Source organism: Pezoporus occidentalis, unplaced genomic scaffold, assembly GCF_034315485.1.
Source record: "Pezoporus occidentalis ecotype Australia unplaced genomic scaffold, CSIRO_AGI_Poc_V1 ctg71, whole genome shotgun sequence".
NCBI classification, from domain to species: domain Eukaryota; kingdom Metazoa; phylum Chordata; class Aves; order Psittaciformes; family Psittacidae; genus Pezoporus; species Pezoporus occidentalis.
In genome coordinates, this window is record NW_026916062.1 from 1,064,530 (window position 1) to 1,091,007 (window position 26,478).

A 26,478-nucleotide genomic window follows, 5' to 3' on the forward strand; every position below is an offset into this window, starting at 1 on the left:
AGCAGTAGAGAGATGGAAACTAACTCTTTGGGGGACAAACAGTAAAATTATTTTGACAGTGCTATTTACAGGCCACTTTCACGAGAGCCCCACATGGTCTGACAAGTCAGTTTGTCAGAAGCATCCCTCACATTACTCCAAAAAGACCAACTGGTTAATCCCTAAAGCCCAGGTAATCTGTAGGAGTTCTTCATCAAATCACTCTCTGTGTCTCAACTGTGTTTTCATTCACTTACAGGTAAGTAATCAAATTCAAATACCTGGTATCAGCATCTCCTACCTCCACCCCTTTTGGGAAGTCACCTCCTCTTCCTTTGAGGTTAGGGTGGTGAGGCACTGGAAGGGGTTGCCCAGGGAGGTTGTGAATGCTCCATCTCTGGCAGTGCTCAAGGCCAGGCTGGACGAAGCCTTGGGTGATGTGGTTTAGTGTGAGGTGTCCCTGCCCATGGCAGGGGGGTTGGAACTAGATGATCTTAAGGTCCTTTCCAACCCTAACGATTCTATGATTCTATTAGATCCTGAGCATTTACTGGTTTCTAAAGCAGAAAACAGAGTTTTAGAGCAACTGCCTAGTACTTCTGCTGGTAGAAACACATTCTTCCTATTCTTAGATGTTGATATATAGCTGAAACTACTATAAAATGGTAAGGCTAGAAAGTGAAGGTCTGCTGAACAGACTCATTTAGGCAGAGAATTCAAAACTCTGTGCTTTATGCTGAAAGACTACAATATGCCTTTGTAGAAAGCCATGTTTAGAAGGACAGAACAAAGGCAAGCCCAAATGTCAGGCCAAACAAGCCAATTCTGAAATTATTTTGGAGAAATTCAGTCACACAAGCTTTCAATTTTTCACCCCATTTTTAGAGACAGATTTCCCAGGAGGCTCAGTTTCTTTACATAACCATGAGAAAAAATTCAGCATCTTTCTATACTTTTGCACTCAGCCATCATATTTTATGACAATGTAAAAAGAGAGAGCCCAGAGGAATTTAGAGACCAGGACTGGTAAAATATCTTTATCTCCCTTGAAACTCAATTAGGAAGGTGCAGTTTGCTCTATAAATTAACCAGGAAGGTTATAATCTGTCTCCTGGGAAGTACCAATTCAAAACTTGTTTCCAGTTGTGCATGCTTCACATGCAGAATTAGGGTCCTTGTCAAGTACAATGAGCCATCTCTTCAAGTAATTCATACCAAAATAAATTACTGAAACCAAGAAGCTGGCTGTAATCGCTCTCCCCTTTCTTTCCCTTCCCCTTCTCTTTTACGGCCTTGTGCAGAAAACCTACATGAAGATGCCAAGGATATAAAGCTGCATCTTAAATTACATGATGTATAGAGAAATGTCTGCTGTTTCTTGCCAATTTTGCATGTGTAACTGTGTTGCTGCATAAAACACTCTTCTTATAAGAATTCCATTAATTATTTGACACACTTTCCCTAAAACTGACATCTGTGCAGTGCTACAGTCTTTGCAGTTGACACTCTGGGGAAAGATAACTACTTCAGCTTTCCACAAGGTGGCATGGTTCCCTTTGCTGAAAGAGCATTACTCAGTGAGGAAATTGATTTTTTTTTTCCTCCCAGATGTACCGGCCACTATCATGAATAGGTTTAAATAGGCTTAAGATCTCTAAAAAATCTCTAATGAGGTCCATTTTAACAAATTCTTCCAATAGCCAGTTTAATGAATTAAAAAAAGCTTTCTTACACTGAAATTTAACAAAATGTATCTGTGCTTGCTGCCACACAAAAGCAAGCTTCAATGAAATATAGTTAAAGCACAGCATTCAGCAGAAGAGAGCCTAAGGGGCTAAAAATTTGATTTCCAAGTCTCAGGTCATCAGTTCCAAATCCTATCAGACTTCTGTGTCTTAATATTTTGTGAAAATGGACTGGAAAGGAATCCACCTACCATAACCCTTTCCCATCTATGGGAGAATTAAAGATCCCAGAGCATTTTCCACCAGTGAAGATTTTCCCTGCTGTTTCTTGGCCATTTCCCTGCTGCTACCACCCCTGTAAGGTACAGCCACGCAGCAGCTGCTTTTCCTGTGGTTGGGGCAGAGGCACTAAACAGCTCTGCCCACAGCCTCTCCTGCTGCAAAGCAACATCAGTGCTGCTGAGCTTCACCTGCTGGTCCACACACTTGGTCATGGCTGACCCTGCACAACATCCCCATCAGGCTCTGACAGACAGCAGGTAAGGTGCTTTAACTCAAGTGGTTAAAAACAACAAAAAAAGAACAACCCAGACCAAACATGTATAGTTTCCCCTCTATTTTTTCCCTTGCTCCTCTCAGTCACTTCTGTGGATGTTTCAGCGCTCAGTTTTGACACCTGTTTATGTGTCATCAGCATGGTTTTGCCTAAACAAGAGAAACAAAACCAGCTGTGATACACTAAAGAGGACAAGCTTTTGGCACTGACTATTTCACAGACACCAGATGGGTATCAGTACCATAAATTTTGAAGTTTAAACAGAAAGCAACAAAGAGAAGGGAGATGATGACACGTGTTATTCATCCACACAAATGCTGCCAACAGTTCCCCAGGTAGGAAAGGCTCCTAATTCTACTCAGTGCAAATCACCTTGTAAAGAGTCACACTTATCAAAAGACTGCCTCCCTATAATGCTTTCCATACCATAAGGCTTATCATGAAAGGAACAGCTTTCTGGTTCTGTGAACTGGTACCTAATGCTCATCAGTCCTCTGACTTCATTTACTGTGCCCAGAATTTAGTGCTTGTCATTGTAAATGAGCACAGCTGAAACCCTTGCTTTTTAGCTGTCAGCTTGCCAAGCAAAACATATCTGATTTAAACATCACAAGCCAAATAATCAAGATGACAAAGAAGTTTAAGTACCCTGATCAGTCTGTTTTCTCTCCTAAAATATGTCATTAATGCTAGTATAATTAACTGTTACATACTGTCTTCCTGCATATAAGTAGCTTCTGATCCTGAAAATCACTGCAGGTGTGTGGCACAGCCAAAACAATTCTATAAATTACTTGGATTTCCAATTACAGAGATTCACATGCACCCTTAAAAATGGATGCAAGCACAAGGCAAACTATGAACAAGACAAATCTGGAGATATGCATATAAGCAGTCAAAACCTTCTGCTCCTTCTTTCTCCTCAAAAATCTTAGATTACAACAGTAAAAACTCTGATTTAATTATGTGCTTGTTCACATAATGATCTCATTTTTTTCTATGAATTTTATTCTCAAACCAGGTTGCATTCTGTGTTCTAAAATATGAAGTTCTTTGATCTAAAAAGTCTTGGTATTAGCTCTGAGCTCAAGCAGGCACACTAACAGAAAACAGTACTTAAAAAAGAGGTAAACCCAATAATAAAGAGCAAATTCTGACACCAAAAGCCTCAGGAAGCTATCCAGCCTTGACAAACAACAGAGCCTTCTCTCTTGCAGGACAGAAACCTCACGCAGGTGTGCAAGAAGTCAGTTATTACAGTTGGACATTAGAATATTAAACTGCAACATTCAATTTCCTGGCTTACGTATTTTAAAATAAGTAATACTTTCCTGACCAAACTGAATGAAGCTTTAAATCTGCAAATTCCTTTGATGAAAACAGTTCTGCATAGTCAATCCACATTGTGCCAAGAGGAGAAGTACTGTTCATTTCAAAACTTAGGAGACATCTGCACCTTGCAAGTCATGTTTACAATTGCAAATTTTTAAGTGTTATCTTATTGTGGATCTTCTTACAGACCTTTGCTTCTGGATCACTGTTGATGCTACAGGAATCATCATCATCAGATTGTGGACCATTTCTGTTAACAGGAGGGAAGAAAAAAAAGAAGTCATCTTAAAGTCATATAAAAATCACAGCACAGCGCAAAATGGAGCTGAGATTTCCATGCAGACTTCTGAAGTCATTGTACCTGAGCTTCAAAGAGGCATAGCGTAATGTTGCTCCTTCAAACTCTTTCAAACTTGGGTCTGGGTTCACAGTGGCTGCATGCAGATCCTAGAGGTAAAAGCAGAGCTATTAGTATAGTTTTAAGCACTACTAATATAGTATTAAGTACACCACCATGTTATTTCTCATTTCAAAGGGAAATTAAATCCTCCCTGCAAAGAAGCAATAGTATTTCTGGCTGAAGTTGAAAAGAGGCATGCATATATTCTCAAGCTGCATTTCATTCACTGCAGGCATCTTATTTGTTACACCATGGCAGTTGCCCTGCTAGTTTAGACTGAATTCATTCCAAGTGGAAAGATCAGAAAAGGCAGCATGTTTGTGAGCTAGACATCCCTAGTAGTACCCCCATTCACTTTGGCCTAGATTATGAATCACATTCATGGAAAAATAAAAAGGGAAAAAAAACAGCCACTGCCATGCAAAAAACAAGGGTAACAGTATTAAAGGTTCTAAAATCTGACAATATACTTGCCTTCCAAATGTCACTATTAATCTTTCCCCCATTCAGTACAGCAAAATCACTCCATGGCTGTTTCTAGACACATAATTATTCACACAGGAAGAAGCACATTGATAAAAAAAAAAAAAAAGAAAAAAAAAAGAAAAAAAAAGAAAAAAAAGAAAAAAACACAAGACACTGTTGTTAGCATTGATATTTACAGGATGGGTTAGGGAACAGATCACCTCAAACTTTAACTAATTACTCCGCTATACCATGGCATTTGAGGGAAGGGGAGGGAAAACATGCCTCTAACAGTTACTTACCAAAACAAATGAAACAAGGAAAGTTAATATAAATTAGGAACAGACAATGAAACTACTCTTTAACTATGATCTTAAAAGCAAGCAAAATGAATCTGAATATGAATGTTGGCCACAGCTGCTACAGCCCCTTTGATAAACAGCAATTAAGGGGAAACATTAGGATTTCTATTTGATTGGTGCTTCTGCTAAAAGACCCCAACACTATTGGAACTGGAAATACTGAAACACAACTACATATATATACAAGGATAAGGTATATACAAGGTAAAAATTAAGTATTTCTAGAGACATGGCACAAGAAAAGGACAGTGAAGGGAAGGAGGATTAATAAAGAGCGCAGAGAGACTTCTTGCTGAAGAAAGTCTTAGCAGCTTTTTTAAAGAAGTGGAACAAACCAAAACCCAAACAAACCACCTCTCGTTTCCGTTCACGTTTCTCAAAATTTTCAGAGGCATTCGCTGGCACAGTCAAACAAGTAGCAGTGCATTTAGCACTACAGCAACCTGAGGTTCTCTGTTAAGCCTGGAAGGAGCAGGCAGGTGATGAGGACAGAAATCCCAGAGTCCTGAACAAGAGCCAGGTGGGACAGGAGATTTGGTTCTTGAGAGACCCAGAGCCACCTCTTCGTAGATTCACCAAACCAAGTAACCCTGTACCTAGTGGCCCCTTTAAGATGAGCTCTCCCAGGATGTCCAGCTCAGCCCCAAGATGAAGTGATTCCTATTCATATGGCCCAATGCACTAATTTGTAGGGTAGACCTCCCACCTCAGAAATGTTCTCAGTACATCTCACTGGACGAATTATTTGTGAGAAACAACTCCCTGGAGTAACTCTTCCCTAAAATGCATTTGAATTAATTGAGCTGTTAGGTTTCCCTACTAAGCCCCTCCTCTTTAATTATTAGCTGCTAATGGTTATGTTCCCCACAGGAGAACTTCCAGAGGTTATCCAGGCCTGGGATGAGTCATGCTATAGGACAACACAACTACCATCACCAAATTCTGCCATGATCTCCAAGAAGCTCTCACTAAAAACTAAACCCTACAGCTTTTTCTCCCCACAGGAAACAGGCAGCAAAACCTCTAAAATTTGGAAAAGAATGTTGCAAAGGATGAGGATTCACAAAGGAAGTCATTTGGCAACACACAGAAGAAAAGAGCCCTCGAAAACAAAGTCAAATTTAATCAGCTGTGCGAAACCAAAATACATTTTCATGCTTTTAAAGGGGGAGAAAAGGCAGGAATGTTCCAGATTATTCATATTTAACATTTATTAGCATTTTGGTTAAATCTCCTGGATTTTTGCATAATGATTAACCCATAATTGCTCTGGACTGAAATTTACTTACTATCTTGTGAAAGGACAATTCCCTTGCAGCATCATTCCTCCCTACCCATTTTTCCCTTATTTTCTGTTCAACAACAGTAACAGCTTTTCTTTGTGCTAAACATCCAGAGTAAGCTACAACATCAGAATGGCTGACTTGATCCATTCTTTGTTGACTGCCCTAAGCTGTGAGCCACATTCTACTATACGAAGCAAAGCTTCTGAATAGCACATCATTTAAGAGACAGGGACACAAAATAAGAATTCAAATTTAAAAATTAAAAAAGAAAAAGAAAAGAAAAAGGAAGAAACAAGACAAAGGGTAAAAAGGCATTACTCAGGGTGGGGGGAAGGCATGTCTAAATGTTTATTTGACAAACTCAAAATCTGAAAGAGCCCAAATAAACTCATCTCAAGACTAGCAAATGATGCTTCACAAACAAATGTGATACAGATGGAAGTATTTTTTTTTTTATGGACTCATGGAAGCCTACTGGGACAGATATGAAATGTTCCCATGCCAGTCTTCAATGCTAGATTATACTCTTTCATCTGCCTAAGACCTATATATCCCTCAACCTTTTCAGAAGAAAGCAGTACAAATTCCAGCATGTGGGAATGAGCTAAACCAGCCCTCCCAAACCAGATTATCTCAGAGCACAGGCTTCCAAACAGCAATGAGGGAACACAGCTCACACATGGTCCGACTTGGAGCTGGAAGCTGTCCACCACAACTGCTGCTGCCAATGACAGTGCCAGGATAAAGGCATTTGGGAGTCCCTATTCTAGACTGGATTCCACATCTTTTGTGAAGTGTCAGATTGACCGTATCACAGACACCCAGATTAATCCTTCACAGGGAGGGAGAAGGCGAGCACTTGGGGGAGGCTGCAGTGCAGTGAACAGGGACTGCATCTGTATCACCTGCAAGTGACATGGAGATGACCAGGTACTGGCAAGTATCAATGAAGAAGAGATGAAAAAAAACAAAGACTCATGATAGCTGATGCTGTTGAATCTAGATTACAAGTGATTTCATTACTTGCTCCTATTTTAAGACCACACCATGGCTTATATCCCTCTTACTGCTCTGTTCTGGGATTCTGCTCAAAACCAGCTAAAACCTGAAGGATTTTATCTCCAATTCCTTTTTAACAAAGCTTAACATCTATGGTTTCAAGAAGTGCAAGACCTTTCCTAACAGTTCCCACTGTAACTCCAGCTGCACCCCTTCTTTGTAGCAGTTTCACTATTTGGCAGTGCATAAAGTCTTGAGCCAAATTCACACTCCCGTTTTGAGCTCCACTACTCTAAGTCTTCTGGTACTGTACTGCAGTGCTATTCTAATAACCACAGAGTCAAAAAATCAGTATTGTTTCAATAATGGTATGTAAGATGCTTATCAGTGAATGCAGAAACCTTCAAGGGACAAATGCCTTTGTTTGTACTTACAATTAAAATAACCATATAATATCATACTAATACATATTTTGGAAATCTGCTTATTTTCTGTATCATCTTTTACAATACAGTACATAGTCTTGATGCTGCCACAGAATTGTATATGCATAAATCTTTGCTGGATCAAATTCCTTGCTGAATTAGAACTGCCATATAAAAGCCTAGGTGAGACTAAGTACTCACATACACAGCATTTTAGAATGACTCCTCAAATGTCTTATTAAATACATCTACGCTGTATTAAAATCACACATTTTGTTTTCCTCATGATGCTGCTGAGAATTAATGATCATTATTTATAATCACGAACTATTCTTCATTTAAAGCAAACAAAATTGTGAATATATCTGCCACATTACCAGATCTGAAATTTTTATTGTAAAGACATTTTAAACAGAGGCAAAAAAGTATTTGACATGAATATATGCGTTTTCCCTCTGCAATGAGCAACCATACTGATTTTCTGTGAAAGATAACTTACTAATTAAAACCCTATAAGCATAGGTTTTATGTAAGCATATTTTATGCTTTATGTAAGCGTATTTTATGCTTTATGGTGAAGTTATATCCCTCATGTGTACATTGTGGGAAATTATACTGGAAGCTTACATTCTTTGATTTCTTGTTTTCTACCTGAATCATAACAACTGCTGTTCTTTCTCCATGAACCCTTTCACAGATATTTTCCAGCATGCTTGCTGTGCACAGTACATTCCACAGGAGCTTGACCGATGCTAACCACAACTGAAATGTGGTCACGCTTGCAACCCTTACAAGTAGCATTTATGAACATGTGGGAGCAATCTTTCTAAAATAATGAACAAGAATGTACATGTTTAAGCCTACAAAGGATCACAGTCTCGGGGTCGAGATAGTAACATTACCCAAACGTCCTTAATTTCTCTTAACTTTCATTTAAGTTATTCTGGCGCATGTATCAACAAACTCAAGAACAGCAGAAATGTCACCTCTATACAGTTTAAATAAATAAATAAATAAAACCTAAGGATTGCCTCTTTCAAACCTCAAAGCTAGTACAAAGCCTTTCCTTGATGTCATAAAACCGTAGACGCTGTTCTGAAAAGTTAGTACGAAAAAGAATTCATTTCAAACCAATTTGATTTTCTATTAGTATTGCATTCCACAGAGGTCTTCCCAGCACAGTAAAATAAAGTGGTTGCATTTTTTTTTTAAGCATACTCTTCCTCCTGATAGTTTATTTTTCTGCTTATATGACACCAATCAACCCCCTCCATTGTGCCTGAAAGGATTATTTTAAAGGCAGTGCTCTTTTGGCACATGTGGGAGAGAATGACTTTGTTTCTTGTTAAAAAGTTGACTGCAACACAGTGATCCAGTCACACAGATGTTTTATATTGGCAGGATATTAAGGGACTTACACTTGAGAATACTTTATGTTTATTTGATAGAAACTACCCTGTAAAGGAACTAGAGTCTCAAATGAAGACTCATGTTTCTGTGATGCTCCTATCAAGGGAACCAAAAGCAAGATGATGCAGAGCCCAGTCAAGACTGATAGAATGTGCAGAACTTTTACCTATCCTGTATCCATATAATGCAGCAACACTTCAGTGTGTGCTACAGAGCTGCCATAGTCTCACGTTCATCAGGCACTGGCTAATTTATCTGAGATATGTCTGATTTCATCCTAAACATCCAAAGTTTAGGATGTTTCAGAGGGCACAGCCATTGGAAAATGCAAACACAAAACTGATACTTACGATGTACTATCAACAAATAGCTACACTTCAGGATATTACCAGGCCCCATACTCTGGAGCTCAGTTTAAACCTGCAAATTCAGAAAGTTACTTCAATTTTCTTTACAGTATGTAGCACACAAGAAGACACTCAGTTACCTCAGTTTCTGGAGTAGGCGATGGAGTAATGGAACCAAGTGATCCTTTTCGTGAACCCTGGAGATCTGTCGGGATGGACACGGGACGCTGCCATTGAGTTGTCCCCGTTGGTATGTGCCAGTAGTAGATCCCAGCAACATCATTGATTTTTTTCCAGCCAGGTGGTAAATCTGGGTCTGTCTGAAATGAATGATCACTCCAGATATCTGCTGGGAACAGAGGGTAATAAAGGGGGGGGGGGGGGAGAGATTTGATTTTACTAAGACACGAACCATTCTACTTGCACCAGGGACAGACCCATGGAAGTTATGCACAGCCGGTACTGCTATTGTGCAGTTCCTGTGTAAATGAACACCAGAAAAAAATACTGAATTACTGAGGCTCAAAACTCCTAAAGCTCCTGGGTTTGAAAGTATTAATTCTACGATAATATGGAAAGCATGGCTTACGACAGAAATTTAAAGCATGATTCATGAAAAGAATGTAGCCTTTTGTATAGGGGTCAGTTTACCTACCACATGTATTTCAGTAAACCATGATCTTCCCAAAGGCCGTACTGTAAGACATTTCTTTTATAATATTCTTAAAGCAACAGGAGCAAGAAAAATTCTGAAAAAAACACTGAACTAAAGTAAAAGAGCCAGTGCAGCTAAGCTGTATGAGAAAGCACACATTGGGTTTCTTTAAGAAACTTGGATTTGCATTATAACTTGTCTTTCTACAACAAGAGTCAAATTCTTATCAACAGAAAGACTACTTTAAGATGTAACTGATTTAAAATGAGATACATCTTTATACAGCACTACAGACCTCTCTTTTTCTGCAGAAAGGCCTTACTGAACAGGGTGGCATCACAGCCTACACACACTCAGGAGATGAAGTCCAAAGTCAGCTTTCATCACAGGAGACAAGACAGTCAGCTTGCAGCTGATCCTTTTGCATCCCTGTCCAAACACAAGGGTGAGTGAGAGCCCTCACTATTGAGGCAGGCCAGCTCTCACCCCACACTGCCTCACACATGCCAGCAAGTCCTCGTCAGCAAGCTGCTACCTGGAAATCTTCCCAAGATAACTGAGCTGTCACCACCCCACTTCAGAAACACAGCCCTGCCAGCTTAAAGGTCAACACAGCTAGAAGTTCACAGCTGGTCTTCTGCAGGCAGGTTCATGTGAATGAACAGGCTGCAAAGACAGGACTGATAGCTTCCAATTGGAGTTTTGTCTCACTAAAGACACACGATTAAAACCTTGTCACATTGGGGAAAGATGTTACGGAAGAAGCATGGGCCAATCGGCAAAAAGACAATAAAAGACATGGTAGAAGATTTTGAAGACTAAAATGGAAGATTACATAAAACCATTATGACAAGTCCCTCAGGGAAAACTGATCTTTCCCCTCCACCTAACGCTGGCTTAAAGATGGCACCACAGTCCCTTCTTACAGGGTCCAACATGACGGGACACAAGGATGCTCCCTGAAAAACTCTGGCACTGTTCTCTGCAGAACTGAGAGAGAGAAATCTGCTTGCTGCACCCCACCATGCAGCCTCTGGTTCATCTCTTCAGGGACCCAGCAACACAGCTGTGAGAGATATGTTTTTACAAGAACAGGAAAACAATGAAGAAAATGAAATAATCAGACGTGAGAGCCAAAGGGGAGGGAGGCACCTGCAATGCCTTATCCTTCCCTTTTACAACCAAACAAGGAATTTGTAATTTCTTTTTAAAAATTAAAATAAAGAGAAAAAAACTAACAAAAAGCCAGTAAGGCTTTAGAAAGGTATTTAATAAATGTACAAAAGAGTAAAGCAGTCTGAAGAGATTCCACTTGCTAAAATTGTCTGGTCAATTCCCTCAGAACTAAATGCTTGTGTCTGAATGGCTGAACCATGGAACCTATAACAGAAAAAAAAACAAACACAGACTTCACCCCAGTAGCATTATAACTGAGGAAAACAGTTAAAACTTCAAAAATACTGGAAAAATGAAGCCTGTTACTTAAAATAAACCTTTCAATTCATTCTTGAAACAGCTCACAACACAGATGTACCTACACAAAACCATAAACCCAGCCATTTTAACTGGTAATTTTGGCTAGGAGAGCTTTGTGAACACATTCTGTATTCTAAAGAAGGCAGGATAAAACCTATATAAATGTAATACACTGCTGTTTATAACTGCCTTCTACAAATGTCAGCCTCTGCCAAAATGATTTTACTATCAGAGGCTGATCTAGGAACGTGTTTGGATATTGAAAAAAGATGATAATAAACACTGTAAATAATTCACTGAAGAGCACATGTAATTGGTGACCAAGCTCTCTGGCAAACCTAGTATTTTTATCACTTTATTGCTGTTTCAGGGGAAAGGACGGTAATCAAGTTCTTGCCATTATGAATCACTTGATGCCCTTGTTTAGTTAAATAGAAATTAAAACTACAGCACTCAGCAGGCTCTTTCAAAGCAAACATATGCAGTAAAGGGATACCATTTATTTCTCCATCATTTTGTTCCACAAACTACTCCCTCCTACCGAGCATCCCCTGTAAGCCAAGGTCAATGCTCACTAAGCACAGGTTGTATTGGTGGCATCACAGCAGATGCAAACCTAAATGCAGATCAGCATCTAAACGCAGGGCAGCTTTCCAGTTGCTGTTTCTGACTATGTCTGCGCCATTCTCTGCTGATGTAATCTGTGGATATTTCATAATTAGAGAGACTAAATGCCATGAAGCTGGAGCAGCTTTTAACCAGTTCAGGTTTTCTTCTGCAGGCGCAGCTCGAAATCTGTCACTGAAGACCAAAGGCAAGAAACAAATACAGATGCAATGAGAACAGCAGGAGCTCCAGAGCCACTGCCTGGAAGAGCAGGAATAAAATGGCACACCAAAACATGTTTTATCAGCAAGTTGTGTTAAAGTTTTGAGACTATAATTACTCATCTTTCTTTTTTTTTTTTTTTTTTTTTTTTAAAAAGAAAGAACTAAACTTGAGGAAAATGTTCCATCAGGGCTGATTTTGTGTTATAACAACGGTGGAATGGAAGAATATTGGCAAGATGCTTGATTCCCTATGTACCAAATTCTGTTAACAAGAAAACTAGTTTCTCCGCCACCCTTAGCATAAATACTCCACCCACTACTGTCATAAGCCTGTTTATCATCAGTCTAGCACTAAAATCTGGCAGTATGATAATGTGCCTGTGCCTAACTAATCAGGATCTCTTCTTGTTTTAGGCCGGAAGTGTACCACCTCATTTCAGTAACAAATCTCAACATGCCTGTCTGGAAGGAACATAATCTAGCTCCTTCTCTTTCTGAAGGTAAGGTAGTAGAAGATGACTAGTGTATTTACACATTAGTCAGGACTGGAAGAAAAAGATTTCATTATGTGATAGAAACAAAGGCTGATAATTGACACCTCAAGGAAAAATGCACCAGCAATGGAACTGTGTGGAAGCAAATATTTAAATATTATTTAAATTATACTGTAATAAACAAACTTTCTGTTTTCATTTAGTCACTCTAACAGAAATTAATAAAAGCAGCAATTAGGTGCTAGTTCCACATGAAAGACAATTTGGTGGTGATGACAAGCAAGGTGCTGGGGATGGACACCAAAGAGCAAGTGCCCCTCTGCTCAGGTCCTTGTGCATGAGGGAACTGGAACCTCAAACCTGGTTTGCTAAAGGCCAAACAAACCTATTTCCTGAACAAAATACTCTTAAGCAAAGGTAACAGGTCTAATGCAGTAACTTTTGCATAGAACTGGGATATGTACTTGGAAAAACAGGCATGTATTTTGGATGCACAGCTATTCTTCGGGTGAAGACAAATCCCACCAACCAGCATGGCTAGGACACGTAATTATAGGCAAGAATAGTACTCTTGAACAGAAGGAACCACATTCCCAAAGGGCTCAAAGTTGGCAGCATACGTGACTTCAAAACAGAGACAGCAATAGTACTGTATAGAGCCATCAGAGTGCTGGAAATTCTGTACCTGGGAGGTGCACCATAATAGCACCTATATCACAAGACAATTTAACTTCATTTCACAAGTTAAAAGCACTTTTTTTGGAAAATTGGGAGAGAGCAGCAAGGTAGACTCACAGTAACACAGAAAATATATTCACGGAAATCCTACAGGTATCATGGCAACAATAAAGGGACATGCGTGTTTTGCTTTCTAAGGGATTAATTTCCACATACTGGCTTTATTTCAGCTACTTGGAAGCTGAAGCAGATGTAAACGCACAGCCTCTGGCTGAAGCAAATGCAGCTCTGCTAGAGTCAGTGTAAATTAGTTAGTCTGTCTTTCCAGCTAATGAAGGCTCTTTTCACTGCCTGGTAGCAGAATGACCAAGTAAGACCACTTGTCTGCAAGGCTCAACAATACTTAAAGCACACGATCTAAATTATCTAAATAGGTTAAGAAATAAAATACCCATACAGAGATAAAGATGAGAAAGTTCTTTTCTTTTTTTTTTTGGTACTCCTAGCTTAGTTGTTTCAATCAATAGGACTGTTTTGTGACAATTTTTCTTTTCCTCTGTAAACATTCTCCACATAAAAGGGATACCACTGAAACACAGGATTTGATCCAGGCTTCGATTATCTACAACTGTCACAAAAGTATATTTCCACGGTTAACTGAAAAGGAGTGTTCAGTATCCAGGCTGAAAGCACAACCGTCCAAACAGGAACACTTTCAGAGGTTTCCAAATCCAGAAAAATAATCTGGTAAATAATAAACCTATAAATCCACTTCTGAATCTCTGGCCTTCCCATTGCTCACATTCCAGTAGTGGATACACAATGTAAATGAAAGAATTCAAGCTGAAAAGTGCCTTGTTTGTAAACAGAAGAGCTGCACCAAAGCTTCCTATGTCAAAAATTGCAAAGAATGGGATGGTGACAGGATCTAACAACATGCTGTCCTAGTGTTTGGGCACTAATGGGAAACCACTAGCTTCAAATCTGATGGCTTTCTTCATTACTGGGATGAAGCATATGAAAGAACTAGCCCACAACATCACATGTGTCCTGGGCATAAGAGAGGAAGCACAAGAAAGGAACTGGGAAAACAGGAGGATAAACAGGTTTTACTAAAAAGGAAAGGAATGGGGAAAACTGTTTTTAGTTCTTCAGAACTTCCAAAATCTTGAAATAAAAATGTTTTCCTTCTGCCTTCTGGGCCTAAATGAAAGCAAAACCAAAGGAAAAGAAAGCCACAGAAATGGTAAAGCCTTTATGAGAAGATGTCAGTCACTTCAGCAGATCCAGGATGCGACCCTAAAGGAAGCATATTCTTCCCCCACCCTATATACACTGAAGATAAAGGCAGGCATTGGAAGGGAGGGGAAGACATGTTGTGTGAATGAATGAAGGCATTAACCAAAGTAAAGGAGCATTTCTCTTAAACGGCACAACAGAAAGAACACAGGCCTTGAATATTTTAATCCCATTTATTTCCCATAGTGGGTTCAATGATTCTATGATTCAATATGCAAACTTAACTTCCTCAGGTTAAAAAAAAAAAAAAAAAAGGCTGCAAAGACAAATTTTCTCCTCCCTTTGCACACACTACAGTGTAATCAATGGTACCACCTACTCCCATAATTCACAGCAACAACAGTCACCAGGTAGCCTCGCCTAAGCATCGCTGCAAGAAGCACAAATACTCTCTCAGAAACAAATGCAGCAAAAATGCAAGCCACTAGGACAAGTGATTATAAATCACGCAAGCCTGTCTAATTTGGGGAACATTACACAACACAGAGTGATGAACAGCCAGAAGCCGGTCATTTGTCATCATCTCGCCTCACAGCATGCAACTGGTTGTCATGACAACCCTGTCATCCTCCTTGCAGAATCGCTGAACCAGCCGCATGCATTCAGGGAGAGGAACATTCTCCAACAGGTTCCAGGAAAATGTGCTGAAACGTGGGATTTACAGGCATAAAGGTAATCAGACACAATCTGCACCAAAAAGAATTGCCATTTTGATCAACTGTAACATAAACCATAACCAGAAGACACTGACTTCTTAAAAACCCTAAGGAAGCTTGGGATGAATCACCTGTACTATTTTTTCATGTGATGTGACCTTCATCCTGCTGTATACATCATGAGTTACTACAGGCACAGAAGGCAATCAAGCAGAGATGACTAATCCTACGGAAGAGAGAAGAAAGCAGATTTATCAACATTCAGGAAAAAACCTCCACACCATTAAAACCACTTGTTTTGATGTCCTGGCTTCTTCTCCCTTTCAACCACCAAACCCCAAGCTTTTGCCATAAGGACCGAAGTACTAGCACAACAACCAAAGAAAATCAAGGCCAAGTGATTTCAGGAGAGCAGCTCAGAACTGTTAATGCCCTGGACAAGTATTCAGGATGGTACTACCCTTCCTGCTCAAGTGGGAGAATTTCAGGGCTCTGCAAAGTGTCTGCTATGGGGCAAGACAGCCCAAGGTCCAGAGCTGAAGCTGTGAGAAACTAGCACCACAGCTTGCATTTACAGGAGTTGATACTGATAGCAGCAGCAACAGGGAAAAGTAATAGAGGAAGACCGTGAGGAAAGATCCATGTGCTTCTTCCTGGAAAACAGGCCAAAACCAGATAAGAACAAGAGGACTAGCCTGTTCATCAATCAAAACCATCCGTCCATGAAACAAGCAGAGTCCAGCAAAGGAAGGAAGGAAGACTTTGGAGGCAACCTGAATAAGTGAGCTCTCATGGCAGAAGCTGTGGACCAGGGAGAAGCCAGTCTTCTGGGAAGACCTGCCCCACCTGCAAAAGGGGAGCTGCTTTGCCAGGTAGAGCAGCAGTGACAATATGAAATGGCAGACATAGAGAAAGGACCACCTGAGCTGGAGCAAAGGCTGGTGAATTGCTCCCTGAAAGTGCTAAGGTGTAGGCACATCCTACAGCTCCTGCAAAACTTCACTGTGTGACAAGATCTCCATCTCTTCACTAGGGGGCTGATTCACACTTAGAAGAGCTGGGCAACCAAAAGGCTGTACTGGGGCTGGTTGAAGTTAAATTTTCTTCATAGCAGCCTCTAAGGTGCTGCATTATACATCTGTGACCACAAAAAGCATTGAAAAAACACCAGTAGTATAGCTATTGCTGAACAGTGCTCGCATAGAGCCATGACCGTTTCGATTTCTCACTCTGCCCCCAGACAGAATGTCTGGGCATTGGTTTGCTGATGGGTGGTGGTCAGTGATTGTGTTTGCATTACTTTTTTATATATGATTTTTTTTTCTTCACTTATTAAGCTGTCTTTATCTTGATTAATGAGTTTTTCTCACTTTTGTCCTTCAGATTCTCCTCTCCATCCTGCTGGTGGGGGGAGTGAGCCACCACAGAGGCATTCAAAACATACTGGCCAAGCCCAAGTTCCAGAGAGGCAGTATTAATGGGTTTCTTGCTTATCTGAAACGCTAGTTCTCTGCTCTTTCCACTAGATGGCAAAAGCTTTTCCTTAAAAATAGTAACATATTAAAAACACAGAGCAGAGTGTACCTCTAACTTGGTCTAAATCCACTGTGACCGCACATTGTGGGATTGTGCTCTAAAGGACCTCCTCACCAAGGAGGACTCTGAGCAACAAATAATTTATCCAGAGCAGGATCTTCGTCCTCATTAACAAGTCACTAAAAATGGTCCTGTAAGTTACATTTCAGGGCTAAAAGAGGCCAGTAGCAACCTGCACCTGCATTTCTAATATTCTTTGACATAGTATCTCTTCTTCCCATGCCTTTCCCCCAGATGATAGGACTGCAGCACACGATCTTGTGTTCCAAGTTCATACCCTATTTAACTACTCTGTATTGTTTTAGAGGGGGAGAGTTGTCTGGTCAGCAGAAATAAAATTAAATGTCCATCTCAGCCAAGGGACTGCTGGACTCACACAGCAAAGCCTGCACATGCACTGTCACACCAGCAAGCACACTGCACAGCGCACCAGGAAAAGCAACCTGCACATGCATTCTCTTTAGACCCACAAAATTTATCTCAGCAACAGCAGCCACCATTTGACAAGAAAACAGGGAAAAATCACTTAGGTGGCAGCTCTGAATTTATATATTTCTCTACTAAAATAAAGAGCTTGATTCTCCCATCCGTTCAAAGTGAATCGATATTTTAATGTCAAACCATCCACAGAAAAGACCATTAATTATTTCATTTCTCAGAACAAACAATCTGCAATAATCACACAAAACAAAGACTCGAGTCTATAAATGCTGACACAAAAAGCAGTTAAACACAGATATCCTTCTGACTTAAAGAACTAAGATGAATGCAGAGCGTGAGGAGATGCTGCGCCAACGTATGGCATACAGCAGTATGGTCACCCCAACAGCCTTAAGTCTCCACCCAAGAACTGCTGCACTATAATGTTTTCTTTCCAAGTAAAATTCTGTTTTACAAGCATCAAACATTACAGAGTTCAGAATCTCCTGATCTGTAATTCTCTGTTATACTGGGACTGGCTGCAGACACAAGTGGGTCTCATCTCCCTTAGACCTTTGCTAATAGCGGGTGCTACTTAACTTGACACATACCACCAAAGACAGATGGAGAGATCTTACTCCCGTACTTAACTATGATACACTTCCCACCAAGTCCTGATACTAAAGAATGGCAACAGGCTTGGACTACAGACTTTTAATCTGATTTGTTTCAACCAAGGAATAGAAAGAGGCTCAACAGTTTAAATTTGGTGACATTAGTAAACACCTCTTTAATCTGAATGACAAAAATACTAAAATAGAGCATGGAAGAAGAAATCTGACTGACCAGCAGTCACTGTTCTCTTCTTCCTTTAGAATAGCAACTGCAGAAAAAAAAAGAAGCAGTTTGCATAAAAAGTCAGGTACTAGGCAAATGATAATTTTCTTATTCTAAAATATGATGAAGTCAGTAGGCTTCAGGAGAGAACAATGTACAGAAAGGAAGGACTCTACTTCTCTGGAGAACATAATGCATAAATATATCGATACAGTCTGAAATTCTGTAGAAATGCTCGTTAGAGGATTTTGTGCATATGACCGGCTAATTAGAACAGAGAAGCTGTCCAGTGGCACAGACATACCATTCAAATGGTGGTTTGACTAAAGCTGTTTTTGTCTGACAGCTTCATTTACAGCACTGTGTAAATGCATTAGAAAGAACTTTTTCTGAATTTAATGATTCAATGAAAACAGAACATAAAATTGAATTACAATGGAGTTACTCTCTGGAATTAAATGTTTTGCTTCAAGAAAAAGCAAAACCTGCAAGAATAGCCATTTCCCATCTCAGATGCAAGCTTTGCTCATCCCTCAATCCATTGCTCAATATTGGCAGATGCTGTACGACACCATGAAAACAAGGATTTTATCTTCACATCAACCTGGTGAGGCAGGAGAGAGCAACGCCTGTTTTTGACAAAGGCAGGCAGAGGTAGGAGAGGTCTGAGATGCATTAAATAGCTTGCTCAGAGTCATGGCCAGACCTCTGCACGCTCCCCAGATCTGTGCATGCCCCCTGCACTCAAGCATAAGATCAACGTGCACAGACAGACACCAGCTGCAGTTCTCTAGTGCGTGGATCTGCCAGAGCCCCCTTCTACCCCACACGAAGGGCTACTCTTCTTGATGTGGCAAAAAAGTGATTCCCACCCTATCTAGTCAGTATAGTACTATAGTATGTATCCTACAGTACTATAGTATGTATCCTACCCAATCTAGTCAGTATAGTACTAGCAGAATGTTACTTTTAATGATCTATGTAATGGATTGGTTTGCCACTTTAAAGTCAAATGCGTGTTGGAGAACAAACAGAAAGCCTTTTTTTTTTTTTCTCCCCAACATAGTATCCAAAGACCTAATGTTTCCCCACCTCCATAGTCATTTCATGTTGCTACAGTACTGAAGGGAAAGGAGAAATTATTATGGTGAAAATCCACTCTTTTACCATTACACGTGCATAAACATGAAATACTGCACAAGCAGAGGAAGCAATGCATTTGCCCTCAAGGCCTACAGTCTGCCTGCAGAGAAAGATCTTAAGGGAGAAGCTCAGGCAGCTAAAGGTTGTGTTGAGGCCTTGTAACATGAACTCAGCTCCACTTTGCAGACTTCAAGCTTTGAGACTTCACCCCCACCCAAAAAACCTCAACACAAAACCCCCAACAGTGTTAACCTTTTCAAAAGTAATATTGCTTCAACTGAACTTCTCCTGCACAATGCACAGAGCCATATATGAAACACAATGTATACCATCTACAACAGGAAGGCTTTATGAACAGGGGTTTCTGACAGCAGATGCAAACATCAGGGGAGCTGGCTGTATTTCACCCCCAAGAGGAGAGGAAAGCCTGCCGTTAGTGTACAGGGGGCTCTTGTAGCCCGGAAGTCTATTTAAGTATTTCACATCACTACACTGGTATAAACTTTCTACTAAATCTTTATTCATACTATCCAGATAGCTTTTAGTATTAAGCAAACTCAGAGATGTTAATCACCTTTGAAAGCATCCACCTAGCATTAGAAATATCATTATTTTCATTCTCGTATCCACATTATGGCACTCCAGCACTAAAACTTTATTTTTCAAAGATACAGATTTATACACATAACTGAAGTTTGGTTCTGAAATTTCCATTTAAGGAGATAGAAATGGTATATCTGGCATAATAACTAACACGAATTAGAAGAAAATTCAGAAAAGTAACTGTGGCATCAACAAATCCTGGTGAGTCTAAATTACCAAACAGGAGCCAGAAACAAGCCTAACACAGCAGAACTAGAGTCCTATACTGGACAAATACCTGAAAGAGAAAAATGGAGGGATTCATTTTACAGTTCTGCAGAACCACAACGGGATTTCACTTGCGACTAGCACTGCCTTCAAAGTATATTAGCAAAACAGCTACTCGCTTTAAAAACTTGAGGGCAAACTCTCCTTAAAGCTGCATATCCTTCACTGTGAAACCTGAGCTAGAATCTCCCTCAAAACATGCACCTTCTTGGTAAGAATGCAAACATGCCAAAGCCCTGTAGAACAATACACAAAAGATCTCCAGTATATGACGTACCGCAAGCCACTGAGATCTATTAGCACTATGGAAATGACACGGCTGTTTGTCAACACAAGTTGTCACAAACTGTAAAACAAGAGATGCACAAGCAACAGCATGGTTCTTCTCGCAGCTGAAAACAGCATCCAATCTTTGGGGAACACCTGACAATGTGCAGACATGCCAAAGGGCTGCAGGTGCTCTTGGGAAGCAGGAAAACCACAGTTACACAGGATGAGAAGATTTCCCTTTCTAGATTTGTATTTACCTTTGTTGCTGTGCAAAAATCCCGAAAGACTGCAAATAGGTCTTACTGGATTAGGACACGTGTGGCTTTGAGAGTTGTTTTTCTAATGCACAGCCTTCATTTTAGAGTTTTCTTCACCACAGTTATCTACTTCCTGCTTTTTATTAATTTCTTACGGTTCTTTTACTATTACTCTTCTGACCTGCTACTTAAAATCCTCACATACAATGGCAGGTAATTAATTACCTTTTGCCACTCTGGAAGGATCAAGGTCACAAAGTTCTTTGAAAGCAGTAGCTTGGTACTCACTGGCAGCTGAAAAGGTTTTATGTTAGATCTAGAATCAAGACAAAAATCTTCGTGCCTACTGCTTTAAACTATCAGAGGACTAGCACGTGCACTTCCATATGCCCTATTATAAAATTGAGAGTAGCAGAACTAGAAAAAAGATAAAATATTTCTGCAGGCAGAGACATTGAGAGAAGTAGCACTCTTGAGCTTGGAAAAGGAATGACAGGAGGGAGGGAAGGTTGCCACAGAAATCTGTAAAATCATGAATGGTGGGAAGAAGGCAAGGATGGAAAGGAAATTATCATTCACTGTTATTTACTGCTTCCTATAACAGAAGAGCAATGGGCACCTAATGAAATTATTGGAGAGCAATTTTATAAGAAAAGGAAATACTTTTTCATACAAGACATAATTAAATTACAGAGCTCATGCTCACAGGATGTTGTGGATGCCAGAAATATAAATAAGGCTAAAAATGATTTTTAAAAAATCATGTTAAAAAAGTCTATCAAGAGCAATTAAAGAAAATAACATGAATGACATACCAAGTCTGAAAGCCCTAAGCCAAACAATTGCTGAAAGTGAAGAAGATACGATACTGTTTTTTGTTTTTATTGCTCCCTTAAGTTTCTGCTGCTGACCACTGTCAGAGGCAACCTCTAAAGAACTACATAAGCCAAAGGTCTGCTCGACACGCAGTTCTTACAAGCTGATGTACTATCTGGTGATGTACAAAATGGAACTGTAATCCAACTCTTGTAAAGTGAGCTCTAGCTTCCAGTCAGTATGTTAGCTTGCATTGGAAATAATGGAATTAACAACACTGTTGGAAGACTTCGATAAAAGAAATCACAACAGTTATACTGGGTCAGATTAAAAAGCCACATCTGGTAAGAAAAGCCTCCATCTGATAAATTCAGACTAGATATAAGGAAAACATTCTTTACTGTGAGGGCAGTGAGGCACTGGAACAAGCTGCCCAACGAAGTGGTGGAAGTGGATGGAACACTCCATCCCGGGCAGTGTTCAAGGCAACACGGCCTAGTGTGAGGCATCGCTGCCCATGGCAGGGGGGGCTGGAACCAGACGATTTTAAGGTCCTTTCAAACCCAAACCATTCTATGATTCTATGATATATCCAAGCTTCTTCTAAGGGAGATGCATATTTTCAGAAGAAAAATCCACAATAAATTTGTTCTCCTTAGTACAAAGGTACACGGTTTGTTATCCTGAGATTACATAACCACTGTGTAACAGAAATACGAGAGTTATGGGATTGAATATTACTACCCGTACACATTTGTCACCTTCAATTTTATATTAATATGTACCTAACAGGAAGATGTTATAACTTTTACACTAAAAATTGTACAGAGCCATCTAATAGATAAAAGTTTCTTTATAGGCAAATACATGTCAGGCTTAAATATCTTTATGAATAAGGGGAACATATTCAAACTACCACGAAGAGTAGTAACTAAAAGCAGATCTGGTCTAGTGATTACCGCAAAGCCAATTGCTCAAGAGGTAATTAACACCTCTTAAACTACAGGCTTTCACATATGACAATTATTACAGTTCGAAAGAGCTCTTACGTCAGTAAATGTTTATAGTCTTGCTTCCCTTGTATTATTTGCATTCCAGAAAAATTCAGAAATAGAAAGGAGAGATGACAGCAACATACTGGATACAAGATACTAGTTAGAAATTCACTGTTTCTGCACTGGTAACAAGTTCTCAGTGAATCCTGCCACCTTCTGAAAACAGAATTAGGCCAGATGAAAGACTGTGGCCAGTATAAGATACAATCCTGACACAGCATCTGTAAAGTGATAAGCCAAAAGAAAAATAACTAAGTCAAAATAACTCAGTCTGGTGGCCTTCACACTGACCCTTTTGCAGTAACGTTAACAGGAGGACAAAATAAAGAGAGCTTTCACTCTCGTCTTAACTTTGACCACCACCTTACCCATCAGGAAGTTATAAAATAACAAAGCACGTCCCACCAGATGACTTTCAGTGTATTACCAAATAAGGTAGTAGGTTTGTACATCCTTGCAGAATTCAAGCTGTAAGGCTCATTCCTTCCAAAAGTCTACTTTTAAAACACCAGAGAAATTAAAAGCTCCTCCTGTGAACTTATGCTTGTTTTCAGCATTTTTGACAGAAACTTTTATAATTTTATATTGTGTCTCGTGTTATCTGGTGCTTTTGAAATCCCAGCTCCTGGAATCATGAGAAAATTGCAGCTTGTCCATTAAAAAACAAAACCAAAATAAACCAAAGAAAAGAAGAAAAGTCTCACTGCAACACATATCCCCCCCCCCCCAAAAAAAAAAAAAAAACCTGAAAAACTTAGACTGAAAACCCTGAAAGATAAACGATGATCTTGTTTTTTGCAGACACATTCTATATTCCTGCTTGGGGTCAAGATGTATTTGTTTCAAGAAAAACTTATAACTTTTTTTCAATAGCTTTTAATTGGTTTCTGGTGTAAATTAGAACATTTATTCCTATTCATCAGCACTACATAATAGCCTTTATAAATGCATGATAAGCATTCTTGTGTAATTAAAATGTAAAAGAAGTACGTTAATAATAAAAAAGAGCAACAACTGTAAACTCCCTCCCTTTCCTTCTGAAGAGCCTTCCTGCTTCCAGTGCTCAGTCTGTCCGCTTGTCCTGTCTGCAGATGCAGTGGTTTAGCAGAAGAAAATGAGAGACCTAGTATGCAAATGCTAGATATACTCCCTCACCTACAGTAAAGCTTCTGTTGTATACATAAAAAGAAAGGTTAAAATAAAAAATAAGTTGGTCAAACACATAGAAGGAAGCACACTTGGTAAATTTAATCTCAAAGTTACAAAAGTGAGAATTCAATTATGACATGACGTGATTCTATTACGCCATGATATATGATTCTATGATTCTATAAGAGAAATACAGAAAAAGTATATTCTCTGTTAATGATCACACATTCACATTGATAGTTGCAAAAGGGCCTTACTTCCTAATATGTACCCTGAATACTTGGAGGCAATACAATTTTTACAATGCCCAACACCCCCATTTTAGTGCAAAAAAACAATCCTGTATGAAAAATCAAATAAACTTCCTATTCTATGCCAGTGGCAGCTGAGCCTCAAAATCTCTGTTTTTCTGATGCTGCCTTCCTGCTTTTCAGATCTCTTTGTTAGGAAAATGTTGTTTATGTTTCAGCACAATTAACCACGGAAAGCAATGTAGTCCAGAGATTACAAAGTTCCTAAGTCAACCTACTCACAAGCTCCAGTGGCAAAAAAAAAAAGGAAACTCACTATTCTGGTTTAGTTAAGAACAAAAGAAAATAAGGTAATTTGAGTTTAACACCAAATACTATATCAAAAGTCTGCTATAGCTACAGAGCATGACATATGATGTTGGCTTGCCTACAAAACTGTTGAACTAAATTTCAAACAATTTTACAAAGGCCAAACCAGATCACTATTTCTTGTTATTAGTTTGTTTTTGTAAGGAGCAAATACAGTTACGCTATTTAATTATAATTCCACAAACAAAGGCAAAAAGTTGTGTACAGGTTTGTGTGAACCAGCTTTCTAACAAAAGATTGATTTTTTTTTAACCCGGCCAAATTGCTTGATTTAAATGAACAAAATTTTTTGCTGGCAAAATGAACAAAACCCACCAAGGTCCAAGGTACTAGTCACCATTCTTTGATAGATCCCAATCAAATACTGGCTATAAACTGCCTTACATTTCTAAACCTCAAAGCCCTATGCAGTACATCAGAAGTTGGTTTGCCTTGAACTTCAGGGAATGACTAGGGGTACTAATCTTACATTAGACAACTTTTTTCTTCCCTTTGACTGCAAGGAAAATAAAGCAATCCCAGAGAAGAAATATCTCTGATGTGAAGGAGAAACTAGAAGTCCAGTTCATAATGTATTTTAAACCTATGTAAAAACATTCAAGGGCTATGGATCAGAAGTCTAAAACATCACTTGTCAATTCACTACTGAAATGATGAGCATTCAGAAAGACACCTTTACAGTATTAACTGCACAGCCTGCACTCTACAACTGAAGCTGTTAGATACCAGCTGATTTTCCACTGAGCAGAACTTTTACTAGCACATAAAATAATTGTATATTCAATATCCAGAGCTAAGTGCCATTGCCAACCAGAGCTACTAAGAAGTAAAACAGAAGTGCTACTTACAGTTACTAGATGCTCCCATATAGTTCAGCGTGTACTGATCTGCTACCAGCATCTTTTAAGTTTGCGATATACATGCCCCAACAGCTTCATAGTCTCCGTCTCTGTAGCATCTCCAACTCAAAAATGGGAAAATACACTGATATGTTTAAACAGACACTTAGTCTAATGAAGAATGGTGCTTCAGTGGGAGAAAAGCCGCCCCCATTCAACTGTCGGTAGATGTAACAGAGGAAACACTACATGTTGACCACATAAATAACTGCTTTTCCTAATAAGCCAAGAAAAAATGAGAGAGATGGCTACACAGGAATTACAGCAGCGTGTGCATAACAGTGCATTCTCTACTGAATTGATTTCAGCTTGCAAGACATTGATGTATTTTCTGACTGACTCTGCTCAGGAGACGAGCTTTTGAAACAGTACTTTCAGCTCACAAGCCTTCAGATATCAATCACATCAAGATTTAATCAGCTCAACTTTGGACCAGAACAGCCCCTCACCCTGCAAATCAACTCCTAGAAATATATTTATGCTATTTTTTTCTCCTTAGCTGCCTGCATAAACACAAAAAGACTTAAAAAACGTATGGTAAAGATCCACTCTTCTGAAGACAAAATTCTTCTTAAGGCTGCTAACCTCGACTCCCTGACGGTGCATTGCAGGAGTGGTAGAAATTGATTTAGTGAAAGGCTTCTATTAGTGAGAGCGCTGTTCTCATCGCAAAGTCCCTCCCCTCACTATAATCAATAATTTAAGCAAAGCCAAGAATCATGTCAGCCAAAATGACCAGGGTAACCTGTCTTTTTCTTGCAGAGTATTAGTAAAATTAAATTAAAGTCTGAATGGGAATGTATTCCAATTTAAAAATTAACGTTGCCAATCTGAATTGTGCATTTTGGCTTTCATTTTGAGAAGGGCAGGAGGGATTGTCTCCTTTGTTCCTTACCAAAAACTTCCCAGTTCAGGAAAGAGCCAAAAATCCACTTCTAAAAAGTAAAAGAAGCCATAACCTTAGAGTATTTTATCAGTTACGTGCAAACAAAAACATGCTCTACAGACCTACAGCTCCTACTTGAGTATTATGACAGTGCTACTATACTTTCAGCGCACTGCAACTATCTCCGAGTGAACACTGAAGCACTCCATATTTAAATATAGCACTGCAGAATCCCAATTCAAAAGCAAGTAAAACCAAAATAATAGGAAAAAGTTCAGTCAATATTAAATTATGTCACTGTTTAAGAAGAAATTAGTTTCATTAAG

The 26,478-nt window shown here is 39.4% G+C and overlaps 1 protein-coding gene across 10 annotated transcripts in view; it reads right to left on the bottom strand.

The window, feature by feature from the left end:
• The window catches only part of APBB2 (amyloid beta precursor protein binding family B member 2), a 199,298-nt gene that overhangs the window by 60,618 nt on the left and 112,202 nt on the right, over positions 1–26,478 (bottom strand). For 2 of the 10 annotated variants that reach the window (XM_062642455.1, XM_062642458.1), the window contains 4 exons: positions 9,387–9,595; positions 4,427–4,489; positions 3,914–3,999; positions 3,742–3,802 (listed from right to left, as the gene is read on the bottom strand). In XM_062642455.1, the coding sequence (XP_062498439.1) occupies positions 3,742–3,802; positions 3,914–3,999; positions 4,427–4,489; positions 9,387–9,595 (419 nt within the window). Of the gene's footprint in view, positions 1–3,741; positions 3,806–3,913; positions 4,000–4,426; positions 4,490–9,386; positions 9,596–26,478 lie in introns of all 10 variants that reach the window. The other 8 variants (XM_062642454.1, XM_062642457.1, XM_062642462.1 and 5 more) reach the window with 6 other exon arrangements.